This window comes from Schistocerca piceifrons, chromosome 1 (genome assembly GCF_021461385.2).
Source record: "Schistocerca piceifrons isolate TAMUIC-IGC-003096 chromosome 1, iqSchPice1.1, whole genome shotgun sequence".
Taxonomy (NCBI): Eukaryota; Metazoa; Arthropoda; class Insecta; order Orthoptera; family Acrididae; genus Schistocerca; species Schistocerca piceifrons.
The window spans coordinates 236867004-236884243 of record NC_060138.1 but is presented as its reverse complement, the minus strand read 5'-3'; the positions used below and the strand labels follow the sequence as shown (position 1 = coordinate 236884243).

Sequence of the window (17240 nt, the reverse complement as noted above, 5' to 3'; positions counted from 1 at the left end):
GATGCGAAACATCTCTGTGGTAGTTCAAAATGAAAGGGGGACACGGAGACCTAAAACAAATGATTTGGATTTCCCCATACCAGATACTGATATTGTGAGGTCAATAAAAAGTACAAGAATAGCTTGGAGATTCAATAAAAAGTAGAAGCATAATTTGTAGATTAAATATGTTGTTTCACTGAGGTGACTGAAGTCATGGGATACCTCCTAACATTGTGTAAGACCACCTACTGCTCTGCATAGCACAGCAACTTGACATGGCATCGACTCAAGACACTGGAAGTCCCCTGCAGATATATTGAGCCATACTACCTCTACAGCCATCACCAGTTGCTAAAGTGTCGCCAGTGCAGGATTTTGTGCATGAACTGTCCTCTCGATTATGTTCCGTAAATGTTTGATGAGATTTATGTCTGGCAATCTGGGCGGCCAAACCATTTGCTCGAATTGTCCAGAACATTCTTAGAACCAATTTTGAAGAAATGTGGCCCGCTGACGTGACATTGATGTTTGGGAACATGAAGTCCATGAATGGCTGCAAATGGTCTCCAAGTAGCCAAATCTAACCATTTCCAGTCAATGATCAGTTCAGTTGGACCAGAGAAAACAGTCTAATCTGTGTAAACACAGCCCACATCATTACGAAGCCACCATCAGCTGGTGCAGTGGGTCCATGGCTTAATGGAGTCTGCACCACAATCAAACCCTACCATCAGCTCTTACCAACTGAAATCTGAACTCATATGATAAGACCAGGGTTTTCCAGCCATGTAGGGTCCAACCAATATGGCCATAAGCCCAGGAGGCAGTGCAGGCAATGGCATGTTATTAGCAAAGGCACTCGCATTGATTGTTTGCTGTCATAGCTCCTCAACACAAAATTTTTCTGCATTGTCCTAACCGATACTTTGTCGTATGTCCCACATTAATTTCTGTAGTTATTTCAAGCAGTGCTGCTTGTCCCTTAGCAATGATAACTCTACGCAAACGCAGCTGCTCTCTATCATTAAGTGGAGGTGGTCGGCCACTGCATTGTCCTATTGAATTACCTAAGATTTCCACAACGGTATATCCTATGCGTCTAGCTTGAACTGTCATTCCACATTCAAAGGCTGTTAATTCGTGTTGTGTAACCATAGTAACCTCAGAAAACTTTTCAAATGAATCAACTGAACATAAATGACAGCTCGGCCAATGCAGAGCCCTTACGTACACAGTACTACTGCCATCTGAAATAAGTGTGTATCACTACCCCTTTACTTCTGTCACCTTTTTGTAGACTGGATGGACAATAAATGACAAAACAGTTTATGAATGGAAGCCAACCAGAAGAAGGCAAGCAAAAGACAAAAGACTGGGCAGACAATGTTGCAGAGGTTACTGAAACTCTTAACTTGACTAAAAGAAGGGATCAGTTGATGGGGAACATTCTGAGACACTAAGGGATCACCACTTTAGTACTAGTGGGTATAGGGGGGATGGGGGGGGGGGGGGGGGGGGGGAGCAGTCAAAGTCTTAGAGCAAGATTAGGAGATCAACACAGTAAGCAGGTTCAGAAGGACGCAGGTTGCAGTAATTATTCAGAGATGGAGGAGGTTACACAGGTAATTTGTATGGAGAGCTACATCAAACCAGTCTTCGAACTGGAGAGAATATTAAGTCAGAGGATGGTGATGAACCATACTAGAGGGGGCAGATAGATAGAGGTAACTCATGTAGGGGCTAGACCCATACAGAATAGCAATGTCATGAGATTTCAAACGTAATTATGTCTGCCACTGGCAAAAAATTTCTGAAAGGTGGAGGTAACTTTCAAACTATATTGGAACAAAAAACATAAGGATCACTACTTACAAATAAAATTATTCTAACTCACCTGCAGGTTTTCTAGAAGATACTTCCAAGAAAGATTCCGAAGATTCTGTAATTACTTCAGTACCATAAGGAGCTTGACCTTTGAGTCTCATGGAAGCACGTCGTGGCCTGAAATACAAATTGTGACCAACACTTATGAAAGAACACAAATGTCAAACAATAAATTAATTTCTTCCCACAAACAATTTTATTATAATAAGTATAAAAGTTACTGTGACCATGTCAATAGAAAAACTGTGTGAAGAGCATTTGTGTCCTACAAACTCTGGTAGAAACATGGTGACAGAAGCAGATGGATAAGGCTGATGGTACATCTCCTTAGTGACCTATCACACTCCTCAGCAACGAACTGTTTTTCTCCGTATGTTAATAGCAAGTGAAAAAACTGGCTTTCTCTGCATCATTTAGTGAGCTTCCACACACATTGTGCTCTCCACATTCAACCACATACTTCTTTACACATTCAACCATGTACTTCTGATCAGTTCAATTTTCTTACAAGCCATTACTTGATGATGATTGGTTTGTGGAGCACTAAACTGCACAGTTATCAGCGCCCAGACAAATTCCCAACCTTTGCGCAGTCCAAACTCGCCACTTTCACTTTCAGAAATGACGACGAAATGATGAGGACAACACAAACACCCAGTCATCTCGAGGAAGGTGAAAATATTATCCTCGAGTTACACTCCTCAGATTATCTGGATACATGTTTATTACCTACCTTGGACCATGGGCTGGATTTCAGACAATACTTAAATGGTAAGAACTCTGATATATATTCATTAATTCATTCATTATGTTCTAGAGACCCCATCACAAGATAGCACCTTCAGGGACACAGAACAAAAAGTTAAATGAACAAAACACAAGACAAATCATATAAACTTATTCTGTACACTGTATTTAACAAGTAACTATCACTATACTGTTTATTGCTATCCACGTTTACATCAGTTAAATTTACGCAAGTAAATCAGAAAGAAAGCTGCCACTTTGGGAAACCTGCTGCCTTCTCATCAGCTGCTGTTTATTTCCTACTGGTAGCTAATTTACTTTAATACATTGGTATTTCTCAATGAGAAAGGTTACCCAGAACTGTGAAGACTAAGTCCTATTCAAGGTACCATTACCACACATCATGCTGGGTCACAAGTATACCACTACTTGCCATCGTATTGCAATTGTGTACATCAGAGTTCAGTTCAAATTAATTTTTACTGTTAGTAACAAAAACTGTTAAGAAGTAAATATATTGAAACGTGAGTAAGAATTCCAAACACCTTGCCTTTAAGACACTTCAAGATGTACAATCAGCTAGTCTAGATGACGACAATGACGATTTGAGGTTAGGTGTGCTTGACATCATTAGTTTACTTAATACTCTTACTGTTGTCTTCTGCTAAATAAACACATTACTACCCCCCCCCCCCCCCCCCCAGAGAATATGCAAAATATGCAAAGCAAGTTAACATTGTCTTTTGGTCAGAACAAAATGATGAACCTTGATAAGCTTATCTATGAGTTAACACTATTTTAATTTGTTATGCAATTGGCCTTGTAGGACGAATGGACACAGACATATAATTTTCATATAATTTCACATGGTTTACCACAAATGAAGGTCATTATCGGTTGCTTGACAACATGCAAGGCAAGTTTTTCTGAGAATTAAGACAAACTTTCAACTGAGAACTGTTCAGCTATCATCTGAGTTGTGTCTGAAGAGACCGAGTTTGGAACCTTGATTAGTATGATTCTGCTCCTTTAAGGCCATTGAAAGATCATTTACATTCGGCAAGAACACCAGCATACACAGTATCAGCCCATGTGCGACCCTACATGTTCCCCCATTCTGATCACGCCTTTGAGACACTGTTAATAAGACCCTCTCCCTTCTATTATTAAAATAAAACTCTTTAAATGCAAATGGGATATCATTAATGATCTAACATTTCAACTTTTACTATCCACACAGTTTAAGGTTGTGCCAAATTCACAATATTCAACATGGAAAAATTTTGCTTTTTGAGCTCTACTAGAACTTAATTTCTAATCTGTTTTATTGCTTTCTCTGTAGAGAAACATTTACAAAAGTCAAACACAGTCAATACATACATACATAAACATACATACATACATCACTAAACACACAATGCGTGGCAGAGTGTATATTGTACCACTACTTGACATTCTCTTTCCTGTTCCACTCACAAATGGAATGAGCGAAAAACTGTTATCTATATCATAGGTTCTCAACCTTTTCCAACCCATGACCCACTTTTCAAAGAAAAAATTACTCAACTTCCCCACACCTTTGTTTTCAGAGAAAGGAAATCTGGCCATCCCAATCTATAAGTAAACAACAAAGTTTTCCAACTAGCATTGATCATAACCTACTTTTCAAAACAAAACAAAAATTCAGTGACAGTTTTATATCAAGAATACCATATTACAGAAGTTTGGAAAGACATGGAGAGAGGAAACGGAAGATTACATTGTGAACTGCCATCAATTGTGTTGCAGTTGTTGAATTTTTAAGAGAATTGCTCTAAATATTCAACCTGGTTCACAATTATCAATAATGTTTAATTGGAATTGAATTTTTAAAATAATTTTATTAACAGGTATTATCAATGTTAGTGTCATTCACAAAGGCTAATTACAAATATGTATTTAAAAATATTACATTATTTTTAGCAAGAGGGCTGAACTGTGTGTAATGATTAATTTTTCAATGTCTGGTGTCATGCTTGTCATCAGCAATCTTAATCCACGCACTACCACTGAAAGTCAGTCTGTTCCTAGTAATTGGCTTTATAACCATGTGAAATCCTCTTTCTGTGAAATACAAAGATGGGAAAGCAATGAAATACTTCATTGCTATAGCTCATAAAGCTGAATACAAATTAGGAATTTGTCTTTGAAGCCACAATTCTTGATATCCTTTTTTAATTTTAACTCTTCATTTGTTATAAATTCTATCACCTCCTTCTGCAAGCATAATTCTGATGTTTGTGGGTCAGAGAGAGTTTCTGGTACTCAATCTGGAATGGTCATTTGAAAGGGATCCTGAAATCTGCTTGTAAAATCTTGAAGTGTGCCCAGGTGCTGACAAAAAAATTACACCTGTAGGGTGTACTTCATGTATCATATTACATACAAGACAGGCTACTTTTATTTTTATCTGAAACCTTAACACACACAAAATTATATTCATATATTCCACATATTCTAACCTCAGCTGTCCATTGTTTGATAAAATTATAATCCATATAAATGTGTGTTCAGTTGTCACCATGCACATTGGTAACATCAGTCACCAGAAGAACTAATAAACATACAACTCAATAAAATGTATTACCTTATCTTTGGTGTAAACAGTTCTGCAATAGAAATGGTTTTTAAACAAGCAGTCCACATAAGGAATCCTTTCCATGTGCTGTGAAGAGACTATGTAGGCTGGTGGGTGCTACCTCCATTGAGAACTGTTGATGTATATGCTTTTGAACAATCCCAAATTTGTCTTATTTTATCTTCGCTGTCCTTGTGTGAAATTTACATTGGCAACAGTGGAATTGTTCTGCAGTCAGCCATAAACACTGGTTCACTTAAATTTTCTCCATAGTGCATCACAAAAAGCACAGTTTTCTTCCCAAGGGATTCCCATCTGAGTTCACACAGCATTTCTATAACACTTGCATGTTAATTCCAATAACTGGTATCAAATCTAGCAGCATGCCTCTGAACTGCTTCAATGTCTTCCTTTAATCTGACCTGGTGTGAACCCCATACACATTAGTGTTCTATGCTCAGTCTGACACATAAATGAGCTACACTTTCCTAGAATTCTCCCAAACAATCTTCCCTATTATCCAATCATGTGCTCGTTCCACCTCTTAGAGCTTTACATTATGCCTAGATATTTAATCAATGTGACTGTCAAGCAGCATACCACAAATACTGTACTACAATGTTTGGGGATTGTTTGCCCTACCCATCTGCATTAATTTAAGTTTTTCTGCATTAACAGCAAGCTGCTACTCATCCAATCAAACAAATTCTGAGTGAGTCATTCTGTATCAGCCTACAGTCACTCAATGATGATACATTCCCATACAAGACAGTGTCATCAGTGAACACTCACAGGCTGCTGTTCACCCCACCCATTGGATCAGTCATGTATACTGAGAACAAGAGTGGTCCTATCACACATCCCTGGGGCATTCCCGAGAATGCCCTTGTCTCTGATGAAAGTTATGCTCAATTAAAGCAACCGTTATGCTCAGTTAAATTAGTCATCATTCTATAAAACAGCACATTCTCAAATAATTTCTATACAATCGGAAAGAATGAAGTAGGTCTCTAATTAGAGACTCATCTCCAGTTTTCTATATAGTTGTTATACAGTATGAGGTCTGCTCACAAAATTTTGGAACTTTCTCCATAAAATTTTTACACTTACCTTTTACTTATTGTGCATGGTCTCCTTTGGAATACTCTCCTCCGCAATTGATACACCATTCCCAACACCGTTTCCCCTTTCGTAAGCAGTCCTGATACACCTCTTCTACATCTACACCCACATTCCGCAATCCACCACACGGTGCATGGCGGAGGGTACCTTGTACCACAACTAGCATCTTCTCTCCCTGTTTCACTCCCAAACAGAACGAGGGAAAAATGACTGCCTATACGCCTCTGTACGAGCCCTAATCTCTCTTATCTTATCTTTGTGGTCTTTCCGCGAAATATAAGTTGGCGTCAGTAACATTGTACTGCAGTCAGCCTCAAATGCTGGTTCTCTAAATTTCCTCAGTAGCGACTCACGAAAAGAATGCCTCCTTTCCTCAAGAAACTCCCACCCAAGTTCCTGAAGCATTTCCGTAACACTCGCATGAAGATCAAACCTACCAGTAACAAGTCTAGCAGCCCGCCTCTGAATTGCTTCTATGTCCTCCCTCAATCCGACCTGATAGGGATCCCAAATGCTCAAGCAGTACTGAAGAATAGGTCGTATTAGTGTTTTATAAGCGGTCTCCTTTGCAGATGAACCACATCTTCCCAAAATTCTACCAATGAACCGAAGACAACTATCCGCCTGCCCCACAACTGCCATTGCCTGCTTGTCCCACTTAATATCGCTCTGCAATTTTACGCCCAAATATTTAATCGACTGTGTCAAGCGCTACACTACTAATGGAATATTCAAACATTACGGGATTCTATTTCTTATTCATCTGCATTAATTTACATTTATCTATATTTAGAGTTAGCTGCCATTCTTTACACCAATCATAAATCCTGTCCAAGTCATCTTGTATCCTCCTACAGTCACTCAACGACAACACCTCCCCATACACCACAGCATCAGCAGCAAACAGCCGCACATTAGTATCCACCCTATCCAAAAGATCATTTATGTAGATAGAAAACAACATCAGACCTACCACACTTCCCTGGGGCACTCCAGATGATACCCGCACCTCTGATGAACACTCACCATCGAGGACAACGTACTGAGTATTATTACTTAAGAAGTGCGAAGGCCATCTGTGAATTTTCTTTTATTTCTTTTCTCTTTGTAAATCTTCATCCTTTCAATGGGGTTTTCAACTTTTGAAATAAAAAAAAAGTCCACGGGGGCCACAACTTGAGTGTACAGAGGATGAGGCAGCACTGTGAATTTGTTTTTTGTGCTACAGTCACGCACCAACTGGGATGAATGTGATGGTGCATTATCGTGATGCAAGAGCCATCAATTGTCTTGCCACATTTCAGACCATTTCCTTCTCACATTGCAACATGTCTCTATAGTACCATCAATTAACAGTTTGCCCTGTGGAATGAAGTCATGATGAACTAATCCTTCGAAGTCAAAGAAAACTATCAGCTTTGATCTCACATTTGACCTGACCTGATGAGCTTAATTTGGTCTTGGGGAACCTTTCCCAACCCACTGTGAAGACTGAACCTTGGTTTCAGCATCATAACAGTAGACCCATGTCTCATCACCAGTTACGATTCTCTTAACGAACATCTCATTCTCTACTGCATGAGCCAAAAGCTCTTTACAGATTGAGAGTCAAAGGTTGGTTGGTTTGTGGGATTAAAGAGACCAGACTACTACGGTCATCGGACCCCTTTTCCAACATCTAAAAACACCCACACAGAATAAAAACGAACAATGGACAGACGACATAGGACAAGAAAGATGCAGACTGAGAAGAGACAAAAGGAATTAAAATCACACAAGGCCAAAGGCCAAAAAGCAACACAAAAAGAAACACCTAAATTAAGTGATAAAAGCCCCCTGCCCGAATAAAATGCAAAACTAAGCCTGTCATAGCACAGTCATCAGTTAAAAGGGCAGGGAGCATATCAGGCAGTGCAAACATCTGCCTGAGCACAGTTAAAAGTGGACAGACCAACAAAATGTGGACCACCGTCAAAGCCGACCCGCAGCGACAGAGGCGGGTCAGCATGGCGTAGTAAATGGCTGTGTGTCAAGTGGGTGTGGCCAATGCAGAGCCGACAAAGGACTACTGAGTCCCTGCGAGTGGCTTGCATGGACGACCGCCACACATCCGTCGTCTCCTTGATAGGACAGAGTTAGTTTGGTGTGGTCAGGTTGCGCCATTCAGTGCCCCAAAGTTCGAAAATTTTGCAGCGTAAGATTCCTCGCAAATCAGCCACTGGGAAACCAATATCCAGAGATAGTTTACTGGTGGTCTCTTTCGCCAGGTGGTCAACATTTTCATTGCCGGGTATCCCAACATGGCCTGGGGTCCACACAATGACCACAGAGCAACCGTAACAGGCAAGAGTATGGAGGGACTCCTGGATAGCTAGCACCAGACGAGAGCGAGGGAAACACTGGTCGACAGCTCGTAAACCGCTCAGGGAGTCGCTACAGATAACAGAGGACTCACCTGAGCAGGAGCGGATATACTCTAGGGCACGAAGGATGGCGACCAGCTCAGCAGTGAAAACGCTGCAGCCAGCCGACAATGTATACTGTTCGTAATGGTCCCCTAGAGTCACAGCATGACCGACACGACCAGCAACCATCAAACCGTCAGTGTAAACAACGCCAGAGCCCTGATATGTGGGAAGGATGGAACGAAAGCAGCGGCAGAAGGCCTCCGGAGGGACTGAGTCCTTCGGGCCCTATGCCAATTCGAGCTGAAGGCAAGGGCGGGACACTCACCACGGGGGTGTACACAGAGGGGCCTGGAAAGGAGGTGGAAGAGGAAAAACCTCAAGTCCTGAGAGAAGCTCTCTGACACAGACCGCGATCGTACAACCCGACCGGAGCCAACATTCTGGGAGATGGACGACTGACCGAGGGGACAGGAGACGATAATTAGGATGCCCGGGCAAGCTACAAACATGTGCAGCATGCGGCCAGTGAACGCTGGCGCCGTAACTACAGTGGAGGGCATCTGCCTCCACAAGAAAGCTGTTCACAGGGCTGGTCCAGAAAGCACCAGTGGCAAGGCGGATACCGCTGTGAAGGATTCGGTCCAGCACCTGCAATGCAGATGGGGATGCTGAACCATAAGCCAGGCTCCCATAATCCAGACAGGACTGGATTAACGCCTAGTAGAGCCGTAAGAGGGTAGAGCGGTCGGCGCCCCAGCTGGTGTGGCTCAAGCATCGCAGAGCATTAAGATGCCGCCAACACATCTGTTTAAGCTGCCGAATATGTGGGACCCAAGTTAACCGGGCATCAAAAACCACACCCAAAAACCGATGTGTCTCCACCACAGCAAGAAGTTCGCCGGCAGAATAAAGCCGCGGCTCAGGGTGAACTGTTCGTCGCCGGCAGAAATGCATAACACAGCTCTTGGCAGCCGAAAACTGGCGAGGCAAAGGTGTTTCTGGTCTCAACTCAAGGGAGGAACTTGGTGACAACACAATTCATTCCAAGATGCTGTGTTTGGATTTAATGATATGATCCAACTGAAATGTTCCATTCTTCTGCAATCTCTTGGACAGTCAGTCTCATTGGCATGCACAATTTCGTTGACGTTCCTGACGTGAGTATCATTGGTAGAGATCGAAGGGCGCCCTGAACATGGGTCATTTTTAACTTCCATCCGGCCATTTTTAAACCATCTGAACCATTCTCAACACTGAGTATGGCTTAAGCACTCATCACCATAGGCTTCCTGCATCATTCGGTGTGTCTCTGAAGGCTTTTTCGAGTTTCACACAAAATTTAATGCAGACACGTTGCTCCTCAAACTCTGCCATCTCAAAATTAGCAGTGAGACACAACATTCTGCTCAATACAGCACTGAACAACTAACAGTCATACAACAATGAAACTTACAACAATTACACATCAAACACAGGAGTGTGCATTTCGCTCTAACAGACCACTGGTACTAAATTACGAATGTTCCGGAATTTTTTAAACAAACCTCATATTTGAGTCTGTTAGGAAATTGCCCTAAGCCACTGATTGCTTGCAAAGATAACTTAATCATATCAGTTCAGCTCAGGATTTTAATATTCTGCTTGAAATACAATCACAGCCATAAAATGCTACTTTTTGAGAGCTGGCGAATACTGGTATCTCTTTAAGAGCTGTATGTTTGAAACTGTCTTATAGTTGTGCACTTAGTGCCTGCACAAGTAAATCTTATCCTTGTATGTTTGGTTGTTTAGTAGTGAGTGCAACATTTGCTGCTACACTGAGAATTGAATTTGGTGGCCAATGATTTGGAAATGTCACCATGTCTGCCACAGCTATTTTGTGTGAGCTGTTTTATTGGGTCATATTTTTGTTTGTTTTTTAACTTTTTGAGCATCCTGCACGATTTTTGCCTTTTGTAATAGCAGATGGGAGGATTTTACAATAACAGCGGTAATGGAGTTTCAATTCTTGCATTATCCTGACCTGTGAATTTCGTAGAGCTCTCTTTCTCACATAATATACTTTTACATCAGAAATTCTTCTTTCATCCTTGCTTTATTCCAATTTTGTACCTGTTTGTTTTAGGGAAGAACTAGGCACAGTGCTTCAGCGATATGTTTGAGAAAGAGCCAAGTTTTCTTTGTACAGAGGTTCTATATAAATTTCACACCAGCATTCTTTTCAAAATCTCTCTTCGCTCATTGTCTACAATGCTGCAAAACAATAGATTTCTTCCATGATCAGTACATAACTGTTCGAAGTTGCTTTGTTTGTTTTTGTTGACAATCATTTTTACATTTAAAGCCACTGAAGGTAGTAGTACTGTAAACACAAAAGTCAATGCCCTTCACATGATGTCCTTTAATTCTCATGAGCAATTTTACTGAGGTAAATCATGTACAGCTAGATGTCTTTGTTCAGTGTTATCTTAAACTCAATATTCAAATTGAAACAATGACTCTCTAAACCTGCATAATCTTATTTAAAGTGTCTGTAACTATTTTATGAACTTTAAATGCATTCCACTAGCGCCCATTTAACCGTTTGTATGTTTTCGGATTGACTGTCGTAGCACAGCATTGAAAGAGCTGTTTAACACGAAATTCATTAACATTAATAAGGCATACATTAAGATAAATCACAGGAACTGAAGTGATTTACCCATGATGTTTCAATATGCACAACAAATCATCTGAAATTTCATAACAGTTTCATTTTCCAGTACAGGTATGAGAAGTATATCCTCCTTATTGATGATCCTTCTGATGTTTTGATGGACAACACCAAACACTGTTACTTTAATACCCTTGGTTATGTTGGAGTTGCAGTACTTTGTAGTACAGGTTTTAATTTTAACTATTTATTTTGCAGCTCTGCTTTCTGGTTGAATTTATCTCCTTAAAACCAGCAAACAACTAGAAGACATTTGGATATGATTGATAATAAATGCTTTTGGCAATCAGCCACACAAGTAGCCTCTTACCTGAAGCATTCAAGTGCAGACCATGTCGTGTATAGTGAGGGGCGAAGCATCGATCCTCTGAAGTGAATATCCCTCTTCCCTCTGCAATTAACAACCACCGCATTACCACCAGCCTATACAATGCATCATTATTTAGAACTTCCCTCACCACTCAGAGTGACACTAGTGTGACGAGCGTTTTCAGCATTGTGCGCCTGATGTCATCTTTAAATGCATGACTCTGGTCATGGTCCAAACTGTTGCCTGTAGCTCTACTATTATTGCAGTATCTTTTTCACCATCCTTCCCAAAAAGCCTAAATCATGGCTGTGCCCTGTGCTTTGATTAGAAATGCTGCCCTGTTTGACAAGAAATGGCATCATCCACAGAAGAGGAGGAAATAAAATGAAGCTTCATGGATGAGAGGATTGTGGTACTTCAATGATTACAAAATTGTGTTTAATTTAAAAAGAACTTAGCAATATGACCCCTCACAATGCTGCTCTCTCCGACCTGGATACATTGACTTATTTAGCTGGGAAGAGTATCATCAAGCCACTGTACCCTCTTTCATGGGCAAATGTACAGATCTGGAGATCCTTCCAGCTACAGGAGTACCTCAACATCTCGTGGGCAGTTCACTGAGGCAAGTACCATTTGTAGACTAGCATGACACCACGATACTATTGAACAAGAGATAACACAACGATGCAGGATGTTCGTGACGTACCATACTGCTGTCTGAGTTTCCTTAACACTCAGTACCTGAAGTCATATCTCACGGCTCCACACATCATAACACAAAGAGTAACACTGGTGTGCCTCTCAAAACCTTGGAAGAATGGGATCTCCCCAGGCCGCCGTCATAGTTGCTGATGACTGTCATCTGGGGTAGAGCAGAACCATAATGTGACGCCTTTCATCTGTAGTCCGTGCTTCCCTGTCATGGCACTATTCCAAACACAGTTGTTTGTGTTTCAGTGTAAACAGCAGCCTACACATTGGACAGTAGTTCTCTACTCCGGCTGCTGCTAGTACCTGATCAATGGTGCCAGAGGACACAGTGTTGAAAGGAATCCATTACTTGTTCTCAGATGGACGGTGCATTCGTAGAGGGTAACAATGTGCGTAGTGCACAATGCGGTAATTCACCTTTACGGTGGTTAGACGTGATGCCCGAAACCTCGATGAGGATTATGCCTGCTCTCATATTCCCATGCAGCCCAACATCGGGCCTGCATCACATTCAAACCCCCCACAGATCAGGACATTGCAAGATTCTACCAGCCAATCAAATGGTGACCAACAATGAGATCTCTCTGAGACCAAGTGCTGACAACACAGCCTCACACAAGTACATGTCTCTGTATTCTTCACAATGTTCAACCAACGACCCTTATATACCCTCCTAAGCTTGGTAACAACACTACACATTCAACTAATATCATTTACAAACCTGCCGATGGTGTGCGCAAGTACAAAGTTACACTAATCTTCAACGCTATCTTTTGGATGCTTCGCATTTTTTGTAAAATTGTGTAGTTATCTGGTAATCATAAAGTTTTGTAGTTATCTGGTAATCACAATTGCTACAATTCACCAAACAAGAGATTCAGTGGAGTCATGGGACATCACTTCTAGGATTGTTTAAAAATCCTCTAATGATTAAAAATTCTGTACTCCAGATTCTGGAAGGAGCAGGGTGGGCAGTGTAGCATCTCAAATGACAATAATGCTGACATTCGTTGTACCAGTTGCCATTTGTGGCTATTCAGCAGCAATCTGCACTTGTCCTGTATGACAGTTAGCACATATGGTTAAAAAGACTGTTTAATGTAACACTTACAAGACTTCTAAATCTAATTATTGATAAAATAGTTTGTAAATGCCCATACCATTACACATACAGGCTATTATTACACTGAGATTGACGCTCCCAAAGGCATTTTAGAGCTACTGTCAGAGTATGTTTAGGCTGTTCCTAGTATGGAGAACAGACAGAAAATAAAGAGAACAACATTGAGGAATTCCTAGAGAAATCTGAGAATGAAATTACGGATCTGAGAACAATAGTGATGGGCAACTTAAATACACAGATGGGAAGGAAGAGGGAACTGGTATACCCAGACATGAGTAAAATCTGAGGAAGAAAAGAAATTGATTGATTTTTGTGAAAGAAATGGTTTGGCTGTGAGCAACAAGTGGTTCAGGAAGAAAAATAGCAAAAAGAGAATATATGGGTGGTGATAGACAAGGAGAAAAATATTCATTGACTAATTTCTTGTGGAAAAGCATAATCATTGAGTTAACGGATGTAATAGTGCTCCCCAGAGAAGCTTTTGAGGGATACCACAGAATAGTGGTGGCAAAGATGATGAAGGGTAAAACGGGAAAATGAGGGAAATGCGGATAGAAAGAGAGAAGAAAAGTGTAGAACATAAAAGATAGGAATGTACATGAAAAGTTCAGCGAGTTAGTTACATTTAAAATCCCAAGCACTAAATGTGAAAGTGTGGAAGAGGAATGGAGAAGTCCGAAGAGGCATTCGTATTTCCTGCTGAGAACACCCGTGGCAGAGTGTCTGGAAGAGCGAAGAATAAGGATACACCATACTGAAGTGAACAGGTGATGGAAGCAGTAAAAAGAAAGAGGAAAGTCTGGTTGAATGGATCACAGATAAAAAGAAAGAAAGTAAAAGAGTATATCACTAAAACAAGCAAGAAAATAACAAGAAGAAGAAGAAGAAGAAGGAAAGAGGAAAAGAGGAAAAGCTGGAAGGAATTCATCAGAGTTGGAAAAGGATGTTAGTGAGGGTAAAAAAAAAAAAAATCACTGCATAGAATTACACAGTAAGAGGAAGGAAAGCACTTACTCAAAGCTGGCAAAAGGGGAAAAATTGGGACCTAATAACAAAACCAGAGAAAATAATAAAAAGATGGAAAGAGTACTTCGACAAACTACTAAATGCGAAAAGCAGTGAAAAGGAAATAGAGGTACAGCAAGAGAACCTGTGTGTGGGAGATGAGAAAGATAATACAATGTTGTCAGCAGAACTAACACTTAGAAGAATGAAAACAGGAATGGCATCTAGGACAGGTGAAATTAGCTTGGAGATGATAAAGGCAGCTGGAACTACTGGGCTACTGTGGTTATAAAGATTGCTAAGATGGATATGGACTCAAATGTGTCCCTGAAGAAAGGAAAAGAGAATAATAATTCCAGTATTCAAGAAAGGAGACATTAGTATGTGACAACTATTGAAGGAACACATTCATCACGAGCAGCAAAAATAATGGAGAGGATACTGGAAAGAAGAGTGAAGGAAAATTTGAAAGACCAGTTACAAGAGTAGCAGTATGGCTTCTGACGTAGTTTAGCAGTAGATCCAATGTTTACTATGAGACAGTGGATGGAAAGGCATTAAGGTTATGAGAAGACATGGTGCTGACATTTCTTGACTTCGTGCAGGTATTTGATAGTGTCTCCAGAAAAAAATGTGGATGAAAGGAAGTTCGAAAACAAACAACTGAAATTTTTCAAGAGATCAATGACAAAAGCTTCCGTTATGTCCAGACCCAAGTTGGAAGAACTGATTGGTTTAAGAATGTTGTAGGGTCGAGACAAGGAAATGTGGTGACACCATTATTATTTATAATCTCGATGGATAAAATTGAGAGAGAGAAAAGAAGCTTGTAGTGGAAGGGAGATGAAGTTATTGCTATTTGCTGATGATAATGTGGTATGTCGGACCAACAGTTAAAATGTAGAACAACAAGTACGCACATTTAAAAAAGGAAAATATGGAATCATGTAGACATCTAAAAAAAAAAAATCGAGAAATACAGACAAACTCAGTTTGGAGGAAAGCATGACTATGTTGGTAACCAGGAGGAAACAGAGAAGGCAAGGAACATAATATTAAAGGACAGGACATTGAAATTTTGGATAACGTTTAATGTCTAGAAAGTGTGATAATAGAGAATGCAATAATGGAGAAGACACTAGCAAAGGGGTGCAATAGAGCAATGCATTTTACCAGTGTGTGTGTGTGTGTGTGTGTGTGGGGGGGGGGGGGGGGGGGGGATGTTCCAATGAACTGTAAGTAAGTGGTGCACGAAACATACTTTACATTCAGCTGACATATCCATCATACACATGGACAATAACACGAAGAGGCAAGTAGAATCCCAGCTAGTCAATTGAAATTCCTTAGTAGTATGTTAGGTTAGATGAGCGACTACCAGATGGCATATTTTCAATCCAATTCTCTTTATTGGCAAGTGAAACAATTGGGTTGCAGGCCCTACAGGTCAGTATGCAGACTTCAAGAACACGCAGGCAACAAACACTGGACCAACAGAGATTGGAACCAATACAAATAAAAGAGATGATTACACTTCAATTTGACAATAGCTGCAGCCATTATACACTGACTGACGAATCAAAACACTACGATCACTACCCAAAATAGAATTTAATGCTAACCATGGGATTGTGGGCATATGATATGGTAAGGAAAGAATTTAAGCAGAGAAAAGAAGGAAGAATCATTCCAACCAAAAATGCTGAAAATGAGGAAATCCATTGACATGAGCAACTTTTACAAAAGGTCAGACTGTTATGGCCTGGCACCTGGGAACAAGCATCTCAGAAGCAGCGAAGCTGGTCAGCCGTTCATGTGCTACTATTGTAAGCATCAATGGAAAGTGGTTGGAAGATTGTGAAACCAAAGCTAACAAGACGATTTACACCCACACCTTACAACAGAATGTGGAGGTCTGAGGATTGCCCACTAAGTAAAGCACAATATGCAGCAATCGTGGCAGAACAGATGAAATAGTAGAATGCTGGTACAAGCAAAGTGTTTTGGAACACAACGTTCAGCATACATTTCTCAACAGGGAGCTTAACAGCAGACAACACTGTCATGTATGCATTGTCAATTACGACTGCAGTGGGCACAAGTTCATCACGTTTGGACTCTGAATCAATGGAAATATGTCACTCGATTGGATGTATAAAGTTTCTCGTTAGAACATTTCTATGATTATGTCCAGATGTGCCATTAAACATGCGAATGGCTGCTTGAAACATATCCTAATGCCATGGACAAATGCCAATGGAAGTCAGTATTATGTCGTATCGGCATTCACCTGAGCTTCCTTTTGATGTATGGTAGTAACCAAAGGCACCATGACAGCTGAGGATTACGTGACAGCTGAGGATTACGTGAAGATCATCGCAGACCACCTGCATCCCTTCATGCTGTATGTCCTCCACAATACCAAAGTCATCTCCCAGCAAGATAACTGTCAGTGTCACAAGGCCAGAATTGTGCTACAGTGGTTTGAGGAGCATGGTATCAAACTCATATTGAAGTCCTGGCCATCAGATTTGCCTGGTCTGAACCTGATGGAACTGACCTGAGACACTAACAGGCTTCAGCTCCTCACACACATGCCACAGGACCGTAATTTA

General features: G+C 40.7%; 1 protein-coding gene across 1 annotated transcript in view; it reads right to left on the bottom strand.

Moving 5' to 3' along the window:
* LOC124805620 (WD repeat-containing protein 76-like) overlaps nucleotides 1-17240 on the bottom strand; it is a 174621-nt gene that overhangs the window by 103219 nt on the left and 54162 nt on the right. The window contains exon 4 of the mRNA XM_047266190.1: nucleotides 1877-1983. Within this exon, the coding sequence (XP_047122146.1) occupies nucleotides 1877-1983 (107 nt within the window). The remainder of the gene's footprint in view (nucleotides 1-1876; nucleotides 1984-17240) is intronic.